Here is an 18,896-nt window from a genome sequence, read left to right as displayed (position 1 = left end):
CTACAAATAATAACAAATTTAAACACAAATAAGCCTTAAAACCTTCTATGTGTAGTTCTTCATCAATACCTACTTTTACTAATCACTATAAACTGTAATCCTACAAAGGGCACTTCTATGGTAGGTGTTTAGACTAACTAGCCAGTGAGTGAGGATCTCATGTGCTGTTTCCATTATTCCATTATTGTCTGATCATTGGAAAAACATGATTTGTCAAGACCCATTGGAATCTTGCAGATGCCCCAATGCAACCACATTTATATATGTATAAAATTATATATGAATGAAAAGGTCAAATCAAGTTAACTGTTAAGAGGGGAAAAAGTAAATTACAAACAATACAAAACAAACACGAGACAAATAAATTATTTAAAAGGAAATGGCTCCATCTCCACACACACACACACACACACGTTTATACAACTGTATGCATATTCATAAGATCATCACAACTCATTTGAAAATGGTACATTACAACATGCCTGATTCTCAACTACAAAAAGCAGGACCTTCCATTGCATAAAGAACCAGGCTTATAAATCAGACACTCCTGCTTAGTCTAGTGACGGATCCGGTACACAGTGTGATATCAATGTTACAGAAAACTCAGTCTAAACAAGTCTCACTGTCCTGAAGGTTCTTCCTCCCTACTGAGACGTCCTTCATAAAGGTTACAAAACAGGGGAAAGATTTTTTTTTCTCTTTTGGGGATCCATCATCTGAAACAGCCCTTCTTAAAGGAATACGCCAACATTTTTCATCCTAATCCTTCTGTGCCACATCTGTACTGCAGACACCACTTGCACTGCGTTTCCGTGCAGTTAGAAGTTTCAAACCTGTAGGTTTTCTCAAGTTTTAATAGACGCCAACAAGGCAGCTGCTTCAAATGGGTAAGAGCTGCAATGACTGGACAGCCCCTTCACACATGGCATTAATGACCTCTCAGGTCATCAGAAAAGTAGACATCAGTATGTAAAGGTGAACAGGGTCCAGTGCATCTCAGACGCACTGTGATCCAATCATTCAGACCACCTTCGGAGGCAGTCAGTGACGTTTATGACCACATAATTATACTGTGAACATAGAAGATCTGTGTGCTCCTGTGAAAGACTCACTAGTTGGGTTCAGACAAATAAACACACAAATGTGCATCACATGAGTCTTGCAAAAACAACAAAGCTTTGACTGTTTGGTTACTCGCTTGCTTAGTAGCGAACACTAATGTTAGCACGCATGCTTGCAGAAAGAGAAAGCTTTCTCTCATATTTAAACACTTGAGAGATGCTTGTAAGCTTTGCTCAGCTCTACACATGATTCCAGGTACAAGCTAGTATTAGCTACAGTAAGGCTAGCTATGAAGGATGTAGGCTTGTAATATAATAGTTCCATATAAAGGGAAAAAAGACAATTCCACTGCTAATTGCCATTATTTCTGACACGTTGTAGAGATGAAAAGTCATGAAATCCGAGTCGTCACTGGAAACGCATTTTAACCTAGTAGTGGGCAATTTAAATCTAATGTTACCAAATACATCAAGAAATTATCACAATACAATATTTATTTTTTCTGACATCTATTATGCTAAAATGGACAAAAAAAATGGTGCCACATTTAAAAATTCTATCAAAAACTGAGCACAAATGATTTTATTCACATACTGAGCTGCAGCAAAACCTCAGGCCTAATTATGTTCTGTAGTAACAGAGTACAGTTAATTAGACTTCTAGAAGTATGAGATCCACTATATGCTTGGTAAAGCATGTTGTGAAGTAATTTCACAGTCCACTTGTGATCAGGTCACTAAAGAGGTTATGATGCCAACTGGTGCTTCAGATGCTTCAGCAGCTGCCTGTTGTCGTCTATTATACTTGTGCTTTGAGTAAATGGGTTTGCGTGTTATTTTCTAAGTACGGAGAAAGAGGCTAAAATTGTCTAGAGCAGTAGATGTTACATGTACATGGTAATGCTTGTACTTTCCTCCATGACAAAGACAAACCTCACTCCCCTCGCTGTTTTATCTTTTATACAGAATGACCTTGGGAGAGGATGCAGTGACAAAGTTGGCTCTGCAGTCAGTACCAGCACCATTCAACAGCGCCACACAAACACGTGAACCTTCCTCTAAAATGCTATGGTATAAAAATAACATTTTAAAGCACGTCGCAGTGGCTTTACCCCAAGAAAACGGAAGATGGGACACAACAGGCAAGTGGTAGGGTCAAGTCAGTGACCGTTCATGATCTGATCGCTCGTTGTGGAAACGGATGTTCTGAAAAAGTTGCCCTCTTTCAGTTTCAAGTGTTCCGGCAAGTCCAGCTTTTTTTTCGCTTCTTCAATGTCACCATGAATTGCTGCTATCAATTCCTCTGTAAAATAGAGAACACACAGTTTACAGTGCTGGCTTGGCTGTGAGTCAGTATCTAGTGCATGTGTATGGCGGTCAATGAAGAAGTGAATGTGAAGAGGGTCACATGCGTTACCGAGTGAATTGAATCCTCTTTCTGGGCGAATGTAACCCACCATGGCCACACTTAGTGTTTGACCATAGAAATCCTCTTCAAACTTGTGGATCAGATGCGTTTCCTGTCAGAAATACGACCGAAAGAAATAATATGTTAAGTTCAGCTAAAATATTTGCATTTAATGTGCATTAAAATGTGCTGAAATGTGTCTCTGTAGAGGATGTGTTCACTTATTTTCACTTAGAAAATGATGCCCAAACTGCAAAAGACTATAGTCTCAAATGACTACCTCCAAAATTAAACCACAGGAAAATTACTGTACCACAGGGCTGTTAGAAACTTGCTCATAACCCCACTCTCTCAGACAATATCCCCCAGCAGAGATGGAGCGGATTTACTCTACTGTAGCCTACCGGCCTATTAAAGCCCATTGTTTTAACAGTAAAAGTCAATCAAACATTCCATGTTCATTTTACTCTATTATTTAGCTGTTTAAATTTAGACTCCTAATTAACCAGATCTCTAGTTCTTCCTGTTCCCTTTCCTGGCAACATGATCATCGCCCTTGAATCATCTTCATTGGCTTACTTATCAGCTTACTATCTAAAATACAGGTGTAACAATATGTAGTTACAAGCAAGCCGTTCGTAACACAGACAAGTGGAGATATAGAGACCACCAGTGTGATGAATATCTATTTATTAACCAAGTCTGGGCACCCCTGCTGTAACAGAATCATAACATCCACCGATTCCAGTGACATTCTTCTTTTTCACTCCATTCATTTCTTTTAACATGGCTATGACTTCATCTAGTACAATCAAAACAAACAAAACACAGTCTCTGCATCATCCACAGACTGAGACTCACCATTGATTTCTTTGTGTTTTTGTAGTACGGGTTCCAGCCGATGCTCATCACCATCTTGTGGATTTCTCCACTGTCCACTCGTGCCCAGCCATAGTAGATGCCTGTGCTGACATCAGCAGGGAGATTGTCCACTACAGACATGGGGAAGTTTGCTGTGGCAGATATGAATAAGGTTGGTACAAAACACATAGGTAGTCACTTTAAAACTCATTCAAGCCTCAACAGGGCCTTTATTTTGTACTATAAAGGCAGGCCACTATTTACAATGAGTCAGGGCTTTGCCTGACCATCAGTGCACAATAGCTTGGCTTCCTTATCAACTATCAGCCTTAACCTATGACCTGCCTATGGGCTTAACCTTTCAGAGGCAATTGTAGGCGTAACTGAACATTAAATTAACATGGTCAATACTGGAACTGGCTGACTTTGTCAACCCTAAAACAGTCTTAAAAGTGGAACGTACAAACATTTATCGCAGCTATTAATGCTAAATTAAGCAAAACATGCACATTACATCCAGTTACAGAACGAACAATGTCATCAATGTAAATTGTAAATAAAACAGGCCCCAGAATTGAGCCTTGTGGGACACTGTCAGTAATCTACACATATGTAGTCACACAATGCTGTCTGTACATGAGGAAACTCTGAAACCGTTTATAGGTGATGTGATCAAATCCACTGCTAAGAAGTCTTTTTGAAAGTGATGAGTGATCACTGTATTGAATGCTTTTTAAAGATCAATAAAAAGGGCTGCACAATGCCTCTTTAACTAAAGCTGATTTGAAACCAAACTGATGTATGCTCAGAATGGAATATGCACTGAGATGAATGATTTTAGCTAATAATTTACTAGAGACTCTAGTATTTAACTAAGCATGGTAATTTGGAGATAGGCCTGATAGATCAGTCTACCTTTACGTAGAGGGGTTACATAGGCAGCTTTCCAGACCTAAGAAATGATCCCAGTTAAAATTGAAAGACTAAAAATATACTTTAGTTGGAGCAACAAACTTTAAAAGACAGTGATTGGGTTTCTCTCACTAACTGAATTGGCTAGATTTAGCCTCTCTTGCCACAGAAATGCATTTGTTTCTAAGCTATTTCTAAGCCACTGACCAGGATCACCAGTCTGTAAAGCTAAAGACTTTATTTGCTTTAAGCGATGCTGACAATTTAGCTGTGAACCAGGGACTCCACATATCTTGATATTCTTTATGTTGCGCATACTTATTAAGTTCTTATTACTTACTTATTAAGTTAAAGGATTTACAAAAATGGTCATAAGCCAATTCAACATCAGGGACTTTAGCAGTATATTAAATTTCACTTACTAGCAGATCATGCAAAACATTTTTCACTTGGAGCAAAAATGTGTGGTGGGGTGTGTTAAAATGTTGTCATTTTTAATTTTAATGGCCTTTAGTCTAATAATTTAATATTAAATTAAATATTTAAAATATTAAAATAGCCATGAATTCAATTATGTTAAATCTTTTCCTGCTCCCCTAACCATGAAAAATGCACTTTCTACTAAATCCTGCAATTTTTCTATTCGAGATCTCATTTGTGGTCTTTTTACTTTTTACAGTCCAATACATCAGATAAATGAATGGGTGCTAAATTACACAACATTACGTTTTACAGCATCAGCATTGAGGTTTAACAGAGAACTTCAAGGATTAAACTTCTGAAAGGCTGTACAGTATCTGACTGAAACAAATATTATTCCAGATAAGAGCGGGGGTTATTTCACAAAACAGGCTCTCTCATTTAGCCAGATAAAGTAAGCTCAGAGCTCAGAGCTGTCCAATAGGAATGTTCTTTCACTCTTCCCCAATTGGGCACGCTTCACTTTCGGCTTAAATTATCTGGCTAAGCGGAAAAAATCCTGTTTTGTGAAACACGCCTGTGTCCCCTCCTGCTCTGCATGGTTTGGTTTTCTCTACTCTTAGAAACCTGAGCTCTACTGTTAGCTAACAATCTCTCCTTTCTATTACACACAGTGCAGAAGGTAAGATACAGGGCAAAGTGTCAAGGCCTGTCCAGAGTACGTCGCTTTAAAAGGTCGCCGCAAGGACAGAACATGCAAACCAAGCTGTGTACATCCAATGAAAATACAACTATTTTTAGGTAAAACTATTTTTAGGTAAAACTATTTTTAGGTAAAACTATTTTTAGGTAAAACTATTTTTAGGTAAAACTTGCAATGCTGTCTGTAACTGCCGCTGCTGTGCTGTGTGTGCTGGTGCTCTGATGAATCTGACCTTGTCCACATGTCCCACAGCACTGCACATTCTTAGGTAGCGCACTACATAAACCTGTAGGTCGGATAACCTGACGGCCTAAATTACTCAGAAAACTGAAATCCATAGGCAGGACAATCTGATAACTTAAACCTCCTTATTAGAAAAAGTTACCAACACTAAATGAATAATTAGGCTATTCAGATGGTCTAAATCCCCTGCTCAGTGAGCAGGTAATGAAATGAAGCTGAAATCACAATCGTGTGAAACATGAAGTCACTACGCTACAGTGGTGTGCGCATGCTCAGTAGGACAACTCGGGCCCGTGTCCAGTACGTTCGCTGTGGGTTTGACGGACCAGCAGCAGCGCAGCTACAACTCCTACTGGTTTTTCAGCAACTTTACTGGTTTTTGAAACGAACAGGGACTAAATGACGAACGACTGAACCCACACGGACCCCTGTGGAGTCACTTTAAGAGGTGAAATCGGAACGAAGCACCAGAGTGACGGCAGCAGAGCTCAGGACCCGCGGGCTCACCGGCTGAGCTCACCGGCTGACATCCAGTTTGATCGATACCCTCCGGAGCGGCACCGCGGCCACGGTGTCTGGCTCAGCCCGCTCATCATCTTACCTGTCGGGATTCCCAGCTCCTTGCTCCCTCTCCCAAATCCTCGCACCACCGGCCCTCGGCAGAAATACGGAAGGCTTTTCATGTCCACTGCTAGCGCTGCTGCTACACCGATGACCCGCGATCACCCACAGAGAGCGGTCGCAGCTGAGTAACTCCCGCTGGACACAGGAGCAGCTGGACCTGCTGGACACAGGGAGAAAACGTCACGCACGGATCGCGAAGATGACCCTGGCGATCCTTCTAGAACAACTCGGACTGCGGTGTGAAGTCAGAAGACACTGCGGTATAAAACACCTGGATGGAGTAAAGCAACGGACTCGGACTCACCCGTGAAGACGCGAGAGAGGGTCTGTAGGTGGTCTTGAACGGGGTAAAGCAGCGCGGGGTCTGTTCAGTCTCCGGAAACCCGGACAGAAGGCGGCGCGGCGGTTTTAAGGAGGGCGTCCTTCGCCTGCGTCGTTCCTCTTCTGGCACCTTCAAAATAAAAGCCCGACACATTCGCCCAAACGTGTTGTATAAATGAATTGCTTCAAAATAAAAGCATCAACACCTTATTCTTATTGTGCTGAAGGAAATCAAAGAATAGAATACCAAAAAAAAAAAATGATATATGCACACTTTAGTCTGAAAAACCCATTAAAGGTGCAAACAATCTTTTAATTATATCAAGGGTTCTTTGAGTGGTTCATGGTTCTGAATAGAATAATACCATTATATTACTAGCAAATTCAAAATAGGGAATTTTTTTAAACAAACAAAAAAGTTTCAACATTTGGTATGTTGTCTTTGTACTGTTTGACTTAACTCATGTGTACATCAGTGCATTCTGTTTTTATTTACATTTTTCCAGTGTCCCAACGTTTTTGGAGATGTTGGTGTGTGTCTATCTATCCATCCATCCCTCCCTAGTGGTGAATCATGTTGACTAGTGCTTGCTTTGAAAGAATAATCAGGTTTCATTTAATATGTAGCTGCGTGTTAAACCCTGAAGTCCCCGGATCTGAGTCCCCTGTCAAACTGAGGCAGAGCTGTTGCTATGTTAATGATCAAGCGAAAACTCAAAATTATTCATAGTGGTGGTGATAGGAACCAGACATCTGAAGAATTTAATACCTCTAAAAGCCCCCTCACAGAAAGTTGTTCCATGTAATGATTATGAATGTGCTGCCAGTCTTATTTTGCAATAGTTTTGTGAGGGTTTGGCCTAAAACATTTTAATATATTTATTTTACATCCATTCATGACATGAGGGGTACATGCAGGGTGTTGTGAGGTAAAACAGTCCACAAAGAAACTTCTTTTTTCAGATTTACCACTGTTTTACCATCACCGACATTACATATAAAAACTCAGAAGGCTCGTAGGGGTCCACTGGTGGTTTTTATAGTAAATAAATTGGTTATATTTGTGTTGTAGACATGGCGAACCCTGGTTCCCATCACCACCATGCAAAGAAATCTGAGTCTGTAAGTTTTGCTACAATGAACCACTTCATATCAACCCACTCTGAATGACTGTTTACATACGAAGGACTGAATTGTTTAGCAAATTTGAGCAAATGTTGCAGTTCCCCTTTAATGTGAAAGGCTGGTTAAATGACCAGTAGAGGACGCCATTGTACTACTAAAGAAAAGCACTGCCATCAGTAACTTCAGCACTTGGTGGTAATAGCCTAGAATAGGTTAAGAGTCTATTAAGTTTGTCTTGCACCATAATTTTACCAGTTTTCCACTCTGAAAACTGGGAAGCGTGTCTCTTTTTTCTCATCTAGTAATGCATTGATCCACAGATAAATGTATGACAGTGAAGCATCAACACGTCATTCTATGCAAAAATCCTAAGCCTGTGGATGAACCTGTTCTGGCAGATACAGGTTGCATAGGGAGTGACCTTGACAACACAGGAATGCATCTAAATACACGACAGCTGCTTTTTGGGCAAATTTCATTTATTTCCATTTTATGGCTAACTTCAAATACTCTTTTTCGGTTCTTCAAGGGTTCTTTAGGAAAGACGATGGTTCTGTATAGAACCATGAACACCCTTAAAGCATGCTTAAAGGGTTCTTTGCATAGTGAAATGGTTCTTCAGATTGATGGAGAATGTGTTGTGAATGGTCTATTCTCAGGTCAGAGCAGAATCTACACAGCATTCTGCGGTTTAAGAGCACGTCGTGAATCTGACAGACGTTTTCTTACGAACAAATCTAAGAAAAAACAGAGGAATATATTCGTGATTGAGGCCCATTGTCTCCCATAAGAACCATGTTTTTTAAAGTGTAGGGACCAGTTAGTCTTTCAAAACTGCTGTACATAAGCGCCGTACTGTTCTTTTGAAGAGGAAGCAAATGAGCTTCCAAGGAGGCAACGGTGATGAAAATCCAAATTTGCCTTGCAACACAACATAAACAGTGTACCATTCAGCCTGATGTGCTTTGCATAGGTGGTGGCTCAGAGTGAGAGCTGAGAGGCTGAAAGGAAAATACTGCAAATAATTCTTTTGGGATGGCATTGCCTGCATCATTGGCTTTTGAAAGTTTGGCCCTACCCTTCTGCCCTCCCTGCCTCTCACAAAAAAAAAAAAGAAAAAGCAGAGGGACAGGGGAATTATCGTCAAAAAGAAACCAGTCAAACAAAGGAAGTACTCACTCAGGGAAACCTTTTCATGATTAAAGGAGGAAGCTTTCAACTGTGGTACGTACACTGTTAGAGAATATCTACTTGACCTAACTTTTAGATTGAAATAGGCTGTAAAGGCTAGAACTGGTAGAGGAATATACATGATTTGCTGTACAGTTTCACCTGTAGACTGTCTGAATGTGAGGAATGTAAGGTCTGAAATCAGAACTAGACAAAATATAGCGTAGTAGTCAAAACTATTTTCCAATTAGTCTGCCACAAGTCTGTAACTTCAAAACAGCTAAAAGAGTTCAAAGAAGAGTTCAAAGATGGGGATGCATAATATGATAATAAGATAGCCAGCTAATAAACTACAGCCCATAGGTTTACATGTAAGAGGAAACATTTTCAAATCAATGGGTGACGGATACAGTAAAAGACGTATTTAATCATTACAAAAATGTGATCAAATGATAGATTTAGCTATCAAACCATACTGTTCGATGAAATCATGGTAAACTGTATCGCACTGTATCTATCTACTGGACATATCTCACTTATGTGGCATGTTTTCATAACCCACCTTTCAAAGGTTTGAAACAACTTGTTATATTAATGCTTGTTGGTCAATAATAACTCATACAGTACAGATTAAATGTTATAAACCTGACACCAAAACGTGAACCAAAAAATTGTTTGTGTTTTGGGAACACGAAAAAGTTGTGACAAGAAAACATTGTAAATGTTATTAAGCTCTAATTATAGTTTTATATAAAATTCTTCTCACAGAATTACAATGATCAGGCAGCCTTGACTACCACTGTTCAAATATGAGGCATACATGAACATGAATGTTATTAAAAGTTCATTCAATGTTATACAGCTTTCTCAGCTCTTTTGGGCTCATCTATGGCTCTGTTCATCAAAGAAAACTCCTTTGTAAAATTTTTACAGCTTCCCACTAAGTTGAATATAGAATATATATCGAATATTATATAAAAACTATAGAATATTAGCATCAGATTAGAATGATTTCATACATGTGTCTACAGCAAACGTGCTTTTATATTATTAATAAATGATGAAAAGTTATATCAAAAATATTTTTTATACTAGATCACAAATATATTGATACCAGACTGTAGATCTAAGCAACACGAAGGAAGGCACTGACTGTTAGGTAGGTGGGGTAACCGATTCATTTACATAAGGAAGTGGTTGGCTGGAATGTATGTGGCATTTAAGCATGAAATGGCTAAAAATCAATGTACCATTTCAACCAGTTTGACTGACCTTTGCACTGATTGCTAACCAAGGATGACTTGTGCAGCGTGAGCAGTCACACTGGTTATGCAGGTTAGGTGATTTCAAACCAGGCAAACATGAATTATAGTCTCATAGACTAACGTTTGTCCACAGAGACCATGAGGTAGTTTTTGTCTGGACTGTTTTCTTGACATAATGGGATTTCAAGTATCAAGTTTCATGCCGATGGCAGCTCAAAGTGCTTCCAGACAGGTGATAACGCTTAACAGTAATACAAGAAATTATGAAGACCAGTTTAAAATCATATAAGAAAATGACACAGATTTGTGACTGAGTTGTGACCGTTTATTCCGATTGCTATACTCTCTTTGTTGACCCCGATCTTGTTTTTTTCAACTCTGCTTTTTGCCTGACCCTTTTTGTAGCTTTGCTGCATTTTGGGTTTGTGTTTTTGAACCTTTTGGCCTGATATTTCGATCTTGTCTTTTGTTTTCCCCTTTAGATATTGTTTGCCTTGTGATATGATCACATTTGTGATAATCTATTGTTTTGTGGGGTGGTGCGGTGTGTGTGTGTGTGTGTGTGTGTGTGTGTGTGTGTGTGTGTGTGTGTGTGTGTGTGTGTGTGTGTATCGTTTCCTGGTTTTGACTTCCACCTGTGCTTGGACTACGACTCTTCTTCTTCTTCTTCTTCTTCTTCTTCTTTCGGCTGCTCCCTTTAGGGGTCGCCACAGCGGATCATCTGCCTCCATCTTGCTCTATCCACTGCCTCCTCTACTTTCACACCAACCATCTCCATGTCCACCTTCACTACATCCATAAACCTTCTCTGAGGTCTACCTCTTCTCCTTCTACCCGGCAGCTCCATCTCCAACATTCTTTGCCCAATATATCCACTATTCCTCCTCTATTCCTCCTCCTCCCCTGAGAATCAATACAGTGCAAATTTGTGGGAGAGAAATATTATTTAAGGTGGAACGGAAATAGATAGATTGTGTTGTCATTTTGTAGTCATATTCTTATGCCCATATTGGGAACTCCGGGTCTAAGCTCCATCTCTCTATATCCAGAATGAATAGGGTTTTTGAAAAATCGCCTCTATCGCACCCTGTGTTTAATAAAAATGTACAGAACCTGATACGTTTTGTCTTGTGAACATTCTTCTCCCGAATACCACTGGATGCTCTAAATTATGAGGTCGTTAAAGAGTTGAAATATGAATATTGCTACATATGAGCTAAAGCTACTGTGCACTGAATTGCCGTCATTAGACTGGCAGCCTCCTTAAGCAGGTTTAGGCAGTAAACATTTCCATGTGCAGATTGAGGGCAGAGCAAAATCAGCAGGTTTCCCTGCTGTCACGCATCAGGATGGCTCACATTAAGAAACTGACTTTTCCCAGACTCTCCTGGGATTACTGTTCACCTGTGTATGTTGTCATATGACTAGAACAGTTTAGTTTATAAGCCTGGACTTTAGTTAGAAACAGTGCGAGGTGCTGTTTGCTGAGTGTTATTTCTTCTGATTGATCTGTTTTTGACCTTTGCCTGATTTCCCTGACTCTGCCTTTTGCTTGACCCTTTTTGTACTTTTGCCCATTGTATTGGATCTGGGTTTTTGAACCTTTTGGCTTGTTTATTCGACCACAGTTTTTGCCTTATCCCTTTGTAGTTGTCCACCTGGTGTTATGATCACTATTGTGATCTTACTGTGATTTTTGGATTTGACCCATGCCTGTTATTTGACCACGTGTTTGCCTAATGATAATAAAACCACTGTTGCCCTTTTTATCCACGAGCATCTGGATTCTGTTGTATCATCACACCTGCAGTTCTCTGTTCTTCATCTGATGCTCACTGAAACACGATAGATACATACCTGCACTAAGGCTCATTCAGTACAGGCTCATAATATCACTGTCGACCCCCTGATAAACTGATTTAGGCTCTCAGAATATCCTAGCTATTATTTTAATGCTGATAACATTTTCTCAGGACATTAATTAGGCCTTTGTTTGATTTTTCCTGTTCCTGTTTCCTTTTCCTGCTGTGCAGCAGTCACATTCTGAACTGTTGCGTCATTTAAGGGGGAACAGGAAAAGTCGAGCAGCTGGTGAAAAAGAGACTTTGGCTTCATGGAGGGTTGAAAGGCATGACATGAGGATGTTTCTCTGTTTTCGCTAACAGCTAAATAACATTAACTTATTTTTGTTGTTTCACGGAACAGGTCAGTATTTGGTCTTGTTTGCTCCTGTTTGTGATCTATTTTAAGGTGGAACGGGAACATTCAAACAAGAAGCAGTGAAGAAAAAAGCTTAATTAAGCCACACAGGTTCAACACGGGTAGTATTTTTGATAAGGAGTTTTAGCTTTTCAAAAATATCCCACTCAGAGGTTTTATTTATGGGTATTCCTGTAAATATGCACTACAGCAGAACATTTTGATAAGTTAGCAGAACCACAGCCTGACCTTAATTTTGTGAAGCTTAGTGACATCAAATTGATGCGCAGTTGCTTTAGCTCGCATGTAGCAATATTGGTATTATAGCTTCTTACGACCTCGTAATTCAGTGCTATTTAGGAGAAAAATGTACACAGGACAAAAACGTATCGGGTTCTGAACATTTTTATGTAACACAGGATGTGATAGAGGCGACTTTTCGAAAACCCTATTAATTCTGGCCATAGTGAAATGGGGCTTAGACCCGGAGTTCCTAATATGGGCAAAACGAGGACTACAGAATGACGCATGACTACTATGGTCTATTCCAATAGGAAGCAAACGTCAGCCCTGAGAGATTATTGAATAAAGCACAATGATGTGGTGCTGCTAACACTGCAGACAGACAGCACTCTGAGTTTAATTACTTAGTGGTCTTCTGTTTTCGTAATTATCATATGTGAATTATGTGAAGATGAAAACCACGTTAGCAGTAAGAACCACCGAGAACCATGGAATGATAACGCTAGTTAAGGAGGATGGGGAGATTTCTGAGCAGGTGGGCAGGACGTTAGCATCATTTGTAGCATATTGACTGTCATGACTGTGTCACATTAAAGACAAACATTTTCATTTTATCACTACCCAGCCACCTTGTTTATCTCAGCACAGCATATAAATAATAAATAAGAGATAAGAGTAAGAAAAGAAGATGCACAGATTTTAGAAAAAAAGTGATGTTGCACAAAGGCAAGGCTGGACAAAATGCAGTTAAGTGTTTAAGGTGGGCTGTCCTGCTCATATAACTCCGATCTGAAAACAAGTCCCACTCCAGCCTGAGGGAGTGTTTTGTAATCCTAAAGGTTTTTAAAACCCAAATGTGGTTGATAGATACCAGTTGGGGAAGCTTCAAAGCTACAAAGCTCTGCATGTTGCTAGTTACTTCACACTGGACAATGAACTACATCATTGCTAACCTAGAGAGAAGGCTACCATGGTCAGCTAAAGCTAAAACTTAAAGCAGCTTTAATAGTACTACTAACTACTTTGTGAAAAACAAAATCAAATTGACAGTGTAATGTGGTACGGAATTACAACAAAATACATGCCAGTAAAAAATGCCTACTTGATTACAGGTCATACATAAACCAAAAAAAATACCCCACTATTTATTGGAAAATGCAAGGAATGTCCAGTTTTTATGGCCCAAAACTGTTTGTAGTTTCAGTAGTTCACTACTTAAAAATGGAAATAAAAGTAATTTTAGTGCTTGATTCACTAAGCAAATAGGAATGTAGTTAAACTACCAGCTACTGCAAAATGGAGTTAAACTTCTAGTTAAATTAGTTCACTCCTCCCCAACACTGATAGATACACTGTGATTATTTTACTATACAAGTGAAACTGGTGTTTTGCACAGCCCTAATAAAATTCTTTAATGAAAATTACACATTCCTATTGCTCAAAAATACTAAACCAATCAAATTCAAGATTTTCTTGTCATAATATATGGGCCTATAGATACATGTCTGGTTAATGGTTATAACCACCACTGCCCCATTCCCACCGGGAATTTTAATAGTCTTTAGATACAGTACAGGTCTGCTACTAAAGCGTAATGCAGGTATAAAGCCATTATATTTGTTATAGGCCCACAGTAGGGCATCATATGCTTTCAAAGAGAGGGGACTGGGCCTATGGCTTTTTAGTCCTTCTTAAAGTCCTAGCAGATAATAAAAAGGCTGAGTGATGTCTGCAGACGGTTTTGGCAACTGGTATGTGGTTTGTGTTGTTCTGTGTTGAACTGTGTGTGTTTTGTGTTTGGGGTTGGTCACTACAGAATGGAAGCAAACAGCTGCTGGTGAACCTACCCTGTGAGTTCAGTGCTTTGCATATGCCTTTCAGCCTGGCATTTAATTAAACAGCACAGAATCATGGCCTCTCCTGGTTCTGTCTCCTGTTGCCACAATATAGAACCGTTTTAAAAAATGGTTCTATGTAGCTCCACAATGGATTCTTCTGTTACAAGCTTGGCATCGTAACAATAAAAGAACACTTTTTGGTGCTGTATAGAACCATTTTCAAACAGGCTGTATAAATGACCATATACGACACATTCTCCATCAATCTGAGGAAGCAGAATTTAGGAAGTTTTGTCTAGTTAGGATGTTTCTGTAATACTGTTTTCTTATCTGGAGTTAGGATAAGACAATGAACTTAAGTACTGTTGTTCTGTTCTACTGCTTGTGAATTCAGTTCTAACTGGAGTTTTCATGACTAAGCAGGTAAGATTTAAGACTTAAGAAGTTTCTGTAATACAACCCCAGACAGACTAAGATAATGTACAGTAAGATACAGTTTTTGACTGCATTTTTTGAGAATATAGCTTTCTAATATTAAATGTATCCATTCTAGGTTTCAGTACCGGCTACGCTCTGAAGAGTGAAATTTGAAACAGACAGATCTCCTGATGGGCTTCAGACAGAAAAAATTCTGCAAGTTAATGCTAGCTGGAGTTTTGCTGTGCATGGTCATACTAATGCTCTCTGTGGTTGTATATCAAGAGAAACAGATCGACTACAGTTGGCTGGAGTTTGTGGATGATGAAACTTCAGAAGACAACTGCAACTGCAAGAAGATCATAGAGGGCGACATTGAAGAGATTGAACGTGCCAAGATTCTAACTATCACAAGGACCTTCAAAAACAAAACAAAGGTTACTGATGAGCAATACACAGAGGTGACAAAAGACTGCGAGATTTTCCGTACAACTCACAAGTACCTTCCGGTCGTGTTAAGTGAAGAGGAAGAGGCCTTCCCACTGGCATATTCCATTGTTGTCCACCACAAGGTGCAGAATTTCGAGTGGCTCTTGCGCTCCATTTACGCTCCTCAGAACTTTTATTGCATCCATGTGGACAAAAAGAGCCCAGAGTCCACTGTAAAAGCAATCAATGCCATTGTCTCCTGCTTTGATAACGTTTTCATAGCCAGTCAGCTGGAAGAGGTGGTCTATGCTAGCTGGAGTCGTGTCCAAGCTGACCTTAACTGCATGAAGGACCTTTACCTGATCAGTGATCGTTGGAAATACTTAATTAACCTGTGCGGACAGGACTTGCCCATCAAAACCAACCTGGAGATGGTGCGTGCCCTTAAAGAACTGGGTGGTGGTAACAGCCTGGAGACCGAGTCCATGCCTGCTCATAAGGAGGTCCGATGGAAGAAGCGACACATTGTGAAAGACGGCACCATCCAGATTACAGACCAAGACAAAATGCCTCCTCCCCATGGCATAAAACTGTTTTCAGGTGGTGCATACTTTGTGGTGAGTCGTGCCTTTGTTCACTATGTCTTTGAAGACCCCAAAGCTCAGGATCTGATGTCGTGGTCCACTGACACTTTCAGCCCCGATGAGTTCATTTGGGCCACGCTGCAGCGCATCCCTGGTGTTCCTGGATTCATCCGCGCCCACTCTAAATTTGATGTAACGGACATGTTCAGCATCTCCCGGCTTATTAAATGGGTGTACCACGAAGGGTCATATGATGCCGTGTACCCACCCTGTCAGGGCATTCATGTCCGTGCTGTTTGTGTGTATGGGGTCGGAGACCTGCAGTGGATGCTAGAACAAAACCATTTATTTGCTAATAAGTTTGATGTGGACTTTGACCCGATCGCCATGCGATGCTTAGGGAAGCATCTCAGACACAAGGCCCTGCACTTGCAACATTGACAGTACTATCTGCAGCAATGACTGATTGCTAACTCTTTAATCCATATTAGCTAATATGGAGTTGATATGAAGGGCATACAGTGTAATAACAGTACTGAAGGCTGTAGGATTGTGCCAAAATCTTATCTCAGGCTAAATGCATTTCTAAGTGCACATCTGACACCTAACCCACTTTCTTTATGGTTCTGTGACAGGACATGTTAAATAGCAAGCCAAGTGCACTGGATAGAAGGTATCGTCATTGTCAGGACAAGACATTGTATCTCCATTTTTGTCTATTTTGACATCATTTGAAAATTGCATTTATACATTGTGTTAACATCAAGTCAAGGTGAGTGGGCAAATAGAAGTGTTACTACTAAAATTACCATTTTGGAGATGCAAGGTTTTCTACCAACAATGATGATATATTTTATATGTTAAACATGCATTGCTGACTTTATGGAGACAATATTGCTAAATACTGCTCTTAAAATAAAGATGCCAAAAGGGTTCTTTATGTTATGCCACAGAAGAATAGATTTTGGCTTCCGATAGCACATTTCAATGGATGGCTCTTTGAAGAAATGTGAAGCTCCACTTAATGTAAAGGCCCTAGAAAAGGGGATGGCAACCCAAATATTAAGAACAGGTATTTTGTCCTTTTCAACAAAAACCGCATTGGTAGCCAGAACTTTTAATGTTAATTTTATTAAAGTAGCATTTTACCATTTTGGTTGTAAATATGTCTCAGTATGTGCTGATGTCCTGATATAGACTAAAAATATAGAACAAAAACGCAACTTACTTTGCTCTACTTTAAGCTTTAGCTCAGCTATAGCTGCTGTTCTCGCACCTCTGGCAGGAATTTTTTTCATATTAAACATAATAATTTCTTGTAAAATATCTCTTAACATTTGACTTTTTATGAGGCTGCAGTCAACTTCCTGTTCAAACTTTCCCATTCCATCTTAAATGATGCCTGAAGTACCAGAATGTAACTGTTACACCATTTAAGGTGGAATGGGGAAAATTCGCATGAGAAGTTCAGCTTCGTAACTTTTTAGTGTCTGTCGGTTTCTAATTGTAGATTAAATGCATAAGGAAACCAGTCAACGTGTTTATAAATACAAACAAGTCTGTCCATTTGTCTCTAAATTATGTTAGCTACTATGTTAGCTACTAGCTAGGCGAGATGTTGTCTGCGTTGCTAGGGTGATCAGCAGTCTGCACACCAATCTTCAGGGTTAAAAGTCAACCAATTAGCAGTTGTACATTAATTGCATTAAAACAGAGCTTTGCCGACCCCTGCCGTTGCTGACCCCTGCCCTAGAAAGTGCTGGTCCTGGAGATCTACCAACATGGGGAGTTCAGATCCAACACACCAATTTTCAGATGCCTTTGAAAGCCTTCGTTACTTAGATCAAGTATCTTAGAACAGTGTTGCAGCTAAGCCCTGCAAAGTGGGAGATCTAGGACCAGGATTAGGCACATCTGCTTTAGGTTATGTGAAGGTTCTTTAAACTGTTAAAGAGGCCAAATTGTGGAACATTGAAGTATCCATTCTCCATGAGTTTGTTGTGGTATGTAGTCACTGGTAAACTTTTAATGTGTGTCATTCACTCCTCAGTCAACACAGTCCATATATATAGCTGCAAAAACAACCCGCTTTGAAAGAATTAACTTGTGATGATGTGAAAATCAGCATATTTACACATACCCCCTATTTAGCCTATAGCAGTTTAGCTCTGCCTATTCACGCTGAAGTTATAAGGAGTGTAAGACCTTTTGTAAGTGTTACAATCAGAGCACAGTTGGTTCACATGTATCCATCTTAAAGGCGCAGCAACAAAAACTAGTCTGCTTAGTTACAAGGTGTAAAGAGAAGCTGGAAGATGGTCGTGTAAAAATGGATTTCAACCTTTTTGGTAGATAAAACCACAAGAATGTTGAATGAAAAGAATACACAGTCATATGCAAAAGGCTGGGCGCCCCTGGTCAAATGATGTATTTGCACTACAATTTATAGTTCAATTTAAGTTCTTGTGGAGGATGTTAACTCCTTTTCACTTAGTAACATGTCATTTCATCAGAGGTTGTTTTGCATATGACCGTACTGTTGTAAAAAAAAAAAGTGGTTGTACTTTGGCATCACTTAAAGAACCCTCAATAGCATCTTGTTTTTAAACAGTGTATTTCACATTTGATGAAAAATGTTTCTTACTGGAATGTTTTCCTCTTAAGTGCAAGCTAAATATCCTCACATCAACGTTTTCACATTTTTGAATTATCAAGGAAGAATTTCATCACTAGAAAGAGCTAAACACACACACACACACGCACACACACACTCAAACACTGGGCAGAGGGGACGTCTCACTGAAACACGGCAGCAATGAAGCAGGAAATGCATGCTTAATGAAGCATAAACATACTTAAGCACTGCCGTGTGGAAGAGGTTAACAGCACATGCATGCAAACGGTCTCTCCACACACACCCACACCCACACACACACACACACACAGATATACAGTGGTGTGAAAAAGTGTTTGCCCCTTCCTCATTTCCTGTTTTTTTTGCATGTTTGTCACACTTAAGTGTTTCGGAACATCAAACCAATTTAAACAATAGTCAAGGACAACACAAGTA

The 18,896-nt window shown here is 39.7% G+C and overlaps 2 protein-coding genes across 5 annotated transcripts; one reads left to right on the top strand and one right to left on the bottom strand.

Annotated features, from left to right (window-relative positions):
- Positions 1 to 350: 350 nt before the first annotated feature.
- Positions 351 to 6,678, bottom strand: rfk (riboflavin kinase). Of its 2 annotated transcripts, none has more exons than XM_017696418.2 (5): positions 6,540 to 6,678; positions 6,213 to 6,395; positions 3,334 to 3,485; positions 2,482 to 2,584; positions 351 to 2,367 (listed from the first exon to the last, which is right to left on the bottom strand). In XM_017696418.2, the coding sequence occupies exons 2-5, from the start codon at positions 6,292 to 6,294 to the stop codon at positions 2,225 to 2,227; spliced, it is 480 nt and encodes a 159-aa protein (XP_017551907.1). In that variant the 5' UTR covers positions 6,295 to 6,395; positions 6,540 to 6,678; the 3' UTR covers positions 351 to 2,224. The 2 variants fall into 2 exon arrangements, with proteins under 2 accessions (XP_017551907.1, XP_017551908.1); XM_017696419.2 differs by having other exon boundaries at positions 6,213 to 6,392.
- Positions 3,382 to 18,801, top strand: LOC108426721 (beta-1,3-galactosyl-O-glycosyl-glycoprotein beta-1,6-N-acetylglucosaminyltransferase-like). Of its 3 annotated transcripts, none has more exons than XM_017696416.2 (2): positions 3,382 to 3,505; positions 14,950 to 18,801. In XM_017696416.2, exon 2 carries the CDS (start codon positions 15,005 to 15,007, stop codon positions 16,265 to 16,267), a length of 1,263 nt encoding a protein of 420 aa, XP_017551905.1. In that variant the 5' UTR covers positions 3,382 to 3,505; positions 14,950 to 15,004; the 3' UTR covers positions 16,268 to 18,801. The 3 variants fall into 3 exon arrangements, with proteins under 3 accessions (XP_017551905.1, XP_017551903.1, XP_017551904.1); XM_017696414.2 differs by lacking the exon at positions 3,382 to 3,505 and adding an exon at positions 8,735 to 8,905; XM_017696415.2 differs by lacking the exon at positions 3,382 to 3,505 and adding an exon at positions 12,230 to 12,321.
- Positions 18,802 to 18,896: the final 95 nt, after the last annotated feature.

Source organism: Pygocentrus nattereri, chromosome 29 (assembly GCF_015220715.1).
Source record: "Pygocentrus nattereri isolate fPygNat1 chromosome 29, fPygNat1.pri, whole genome shotgun sequence".
NCBI lineage: Eukaryota > Metazoa > Chordata > Actinopteri > Characiformes > Serrasalmidae > Pygocentrus > Pygocentrus nattereri.
The sequence above is the reverse complement of the archived record's forward strand: the minus strand, read 5'-3'. Positions and strand labels throughout refer to the sequence as shown.